The 3,799-nt window shown below is 29.1% G+C and overlaps 1 protein-coding gene across 1 annotated transcript in view; it reads left to right on the forward strand.

The window, feature by feature from the left end:
• Positions 1 to 1,242: 1,242 nt before the first annotated feature.
• Positions 1,243 to 3,799, forward strand: part of LOC106476785 (alpha-2-macroglobulin-like protein 1) — a gene marked incomplete at its 5' end in the record, with an annotated part of 11,325 nt that continues 8,768 nt past the window's right edge. Inside the window, 3 exons of the mRNA XM_013937412.2 lie at positions 1,243 to 1,419; positions 2,657 to 2,747; positions 3,232 to 3,308. Of these exons, the coding sequence (XP_013792866.2) occupies positions 1,243 to 1,419; positions 2,657 to 2,747; positions 3,232 to 3,308 (345 nt within the window). The remainder of the gene's footprint in view (positions 1,420 to 2,656; positions 2,748 to 3,231; positions 3,309 to 3,799) is intronic.

A 3,799-nucleotide genomic window follows, 5' to 3' on the forward strand; every position in this document is an offset into this window, starting at 1 on the left:
CTAATACAACCTTTTACAGAGTAGCTTTTAATGTTAATCAGTATCTACTTTTCACTTTAAACCCAGGAGTAAAGTTTGTAGCATTAAATGTGCTCAGCATCTTGAAAGGGGGATATTTCACTAGTAAAAATAATATGATGTGCTCATTTACCCTTATAATATTAATAACTGACCTGTTTTTTTTAAAGACAGTGGGTGATAATAAGGTATTTCAAAACATGATGTACCAGAAATGTGTATTAAAAGTTTACATAATTTATTATTTGCTTTTAAAATTTGTTATAAGCATTAATTTCACTCTTATGCAGATTGAGAAACTTTTATACAAGATCATGTATTGGAAGTTTATTACTTTTAAAAGTTTAAAAAAATACAGTTAATGGTACCTATCTGATTCTTTGTTTGATCATGTATGTGCATATTTTTATGCGATTCCTTTTGAGACCTGAAGTTCTGTAGGCAGAACAAAAAAAAGCTTATTACTGGAAAGTACAGGATAAAACGTTAAGTAATAATCTTTTATACAGTCGCCATGAAAAAACTTATATTCTGTAAACTTTTAAGAAATTCTAAAAAAAAATTAAATTTTGCTGCTAAAAATATTGAAACTTTAATTTGCAAAATACAACATGTATTTGTCAGACATTTGTGCTTTTGAATAAAATCTTACAACTCTGTACAGAAACCTTTCTCTAAACTATTGTGTAAAACATGCGAGTAATGTGAATACAAAATATGTATTGTAGCTGTGAATTGGTTAAGTAACTTTAAAATGGATTTCTAATAATTTTTTCTAGCAGTTAAATATAGCATCTTATGTAGTATTACCAATAAGATTATAGAATTTCTAAATCTACAAAAAAGTGCACATTAGTTAAAGGTACAGTAATAAACGAAGTTTGTACATAATATTATAATAATACATAATACTGTTAAACTTTAGAACGACTGAAAAAAAAACTTTTTTCTCCTGTAATGAATTCCCAATTCCAAACATCTATTATTCATATGAAAAACAAAGCAATTTCACTTGAATATATTGAAATACCTTAAATCTTTTTTATAATTACTGTAATGTACAACATTACAATATATTAGTATAGTTATTTATTGTATGATGAAATTGTAACTCAAATACACATTTACAAAATATGATTGAAGTATACTTCTTTTTGATAATTTTCTTAAATTCTGTATTTGTGTTACTACTTTCTTAAATATTTTGCTTCTGTTAGTTTGTAGGTTTTAAGATGTTGTATTTTAAAACAGGTTGGTCTTAAATTTGGAGAGGAGAAAGTACTTCCTGGTGCTTCTTCAACACTACAGCTAACAGCAAGTCCTTATTCTATCTGTGGAATTGGAGCTGTTGACAAAAGCGTTCACATATTAAGTTCAGACAATCGTATAACTGAAGAGGAGGTTTGTTTTCTTTTTGTCTGTAACCTAGCAAGTACCAAGTTCTTGAGTTGGTTTTAGTATATATTGAATTAATGAATAATTATATCATATGGATTATACATTGTTGGGGGGACATAATGAGGTATTCAAATTAACATGTACCAAAAAATGTATTATAAGTATGATTGGTATTTATTTGCTTTTCAAATAACTTGTAAGCAGTTATCTTGTGTTCACATTGAAGAAGACTTTCATGTTTGTTCACATATTTGGAAACTTGTTTATTCTTCATTTTTAAACAAATATTCTTGTTAATTTTTTTATTATCATTATAAAATAACTTTGTATCAAATTGTAAACACAAAGGGGAATCTATGTTTCTCATACTGCTTAAATGTTATGTATCACTGTTTCAAGGATTGAAAGGATAAACATTATAAGCTATGTTTAACTAATCATGTAGTAACTAATGGAAATGAAAAAATATTTAAGTTAATTATCATAATTAACCATATGTGTATTAGTGGGGGTCAACGTGTGCATGCCCTGACCTTCTATATAGTGCCATCCAACATGGTATTATGAAAGTGATGTCATAGTTAAACTTTTCATGTTACCTTACACATCTGATTTGCAACAGTTTGTGGTAGAGGAGTAAATACCAGATAAAATATACTGGGGTACTGAAAGAAACTTCAAGTATCCAGTAAGAAGGTAGTAGAGTATGCAAAGAGAATTTGCAACTTTTACAAAGAACAAAAATATCTTCAATCTTCACATGAACATCACTTTGCACTCTGACTTGCCAGAGTCATACTGGCTTCATCTTTTAAGAGACATCTTTAGACCAAAAACTTTATTAATGCATCAGTTTTAGTGTACAAAAGCCTTGTGCTGTTTACTAAAACTTTCCACATCTTGTGAAAGTACACCTTGTAAGTATGGAATTACAGTCAAAATTACTCCCCAAGTATGGAGTGACTCCATTGGACTAACCTCAATCAATAAATTGAAGGTAAACTCTTTTCTGCACCTTATTAAAAACTTTAGAAATTGTAAAATGAGAAGTTACCTGTTGGAAGATGTTGATATGAGCAACCTGCTTTGTGAGATATTTCTTGTGCATTGGCATACATCTTAAGTTCTACAGTTGTTTGAATTGGCATACCTTTTAATATTAACTCGGAATACATTGCAATTTGACACAATTTTCAATTGCGTCTAATATTTTTTTTTTTCTCTCTTTCTCTCTCTCTAGGTTTTCAACAAACTTGGAGGCCATGATTATTATTGGCCAAAACAGGCTACATCACGCTACAAGTATTGTGAGGATTACAAATTCAAACAAAGTAATATACTTGTTTATTTTGTTATGAGTATATTCAGAAAGCTTTGAAATATTTTTCTGTTAAACGTTTTATAACAATACAATTTACTCTGTAATAAGAATAAATTACAAATTCAATTTTTTTATAGCCATACTACTATTAAAATGAAATATACTTAACCAAAAACAACATAGCTCCTAATTATTCATATTTAGTTTTGGTTCAAAAAATCTTTCTTCTTACAACATCTTAATATGACATTTTGTTCTTTTGTGTGGGGGGAGGGGGATAGTTTTGTAAAGAATTGTTCATTATCATTATTTTTGAAATTGGGATGGGATATTTTTATTTTGCTGACAAGCCTTGGATACATGTATCATCATAAGAGATATGGTCTTTTGGTTAGTTATTTGTTTGAGCAAAGAAAATGCTTTTTAAATTTTTTGATAGGTGGTGTTTTTATAATATTAATATTTCTCATTGTTTTACTGTTTTATTTATCTAGCTGAAGGTGAACATGAGGGATCCTTTTCATCAGGTTTTACTTCGACTAATTATTTAGATTCCATCACTGCTTTTGATGTAAGTTTATTGTTAGTATTTTTAAAGTTTTATGTTGCATTTAAACTGCAAATTAAGTTGTTTTAAATATTGTTACATATCTGCTTGTTTGTTAATTTCTGGTATAAATTCTTTCCAAGGAACTTCAGTGATACAAGTCCCTTCTTGATTAAAACTAGTTTATTCTTTCTCGATACAACTTTGTAATACACAGACTTTCCACAGCCACTTTAAACTTAACAATCTATGTAACACGTGCTATAAATCACAGTGATTCACACACACTTTACTTACGGTGCCTACCATTTGCTTGACTCAATTATCTGTCTCTATATCTGTCTATCTGCAATTATTTGCCAGGCTTATATACTAAAATAGAGGGTGCCTGGTAAAGACAAGTTGCCAAGAAAATTCATGATCCTTCTAGAAACTCATGACATGTTACTAGTGTCACATGATTTCCGCTGTCGTAACACTGCCCCTTCCTTAGTATTGTTTGTCCCGAAGAATAG

This window comes from Limulus polyphemus, unplaced genomic scaffold (assembly GCF_000517525.1).
Source record: "Limulus polyphemus unplaced genomic scaffold, Limulus_polyphemus-2.1.2 Scaffold11567, whole genome shotgun sequence".
NCBI classification, from domain to species: Eukaryota; Metazoa; Arthropoda; class Merostomata; order Xiphosura; family Limulidae; genus Limulus; species Limulus polyphemus.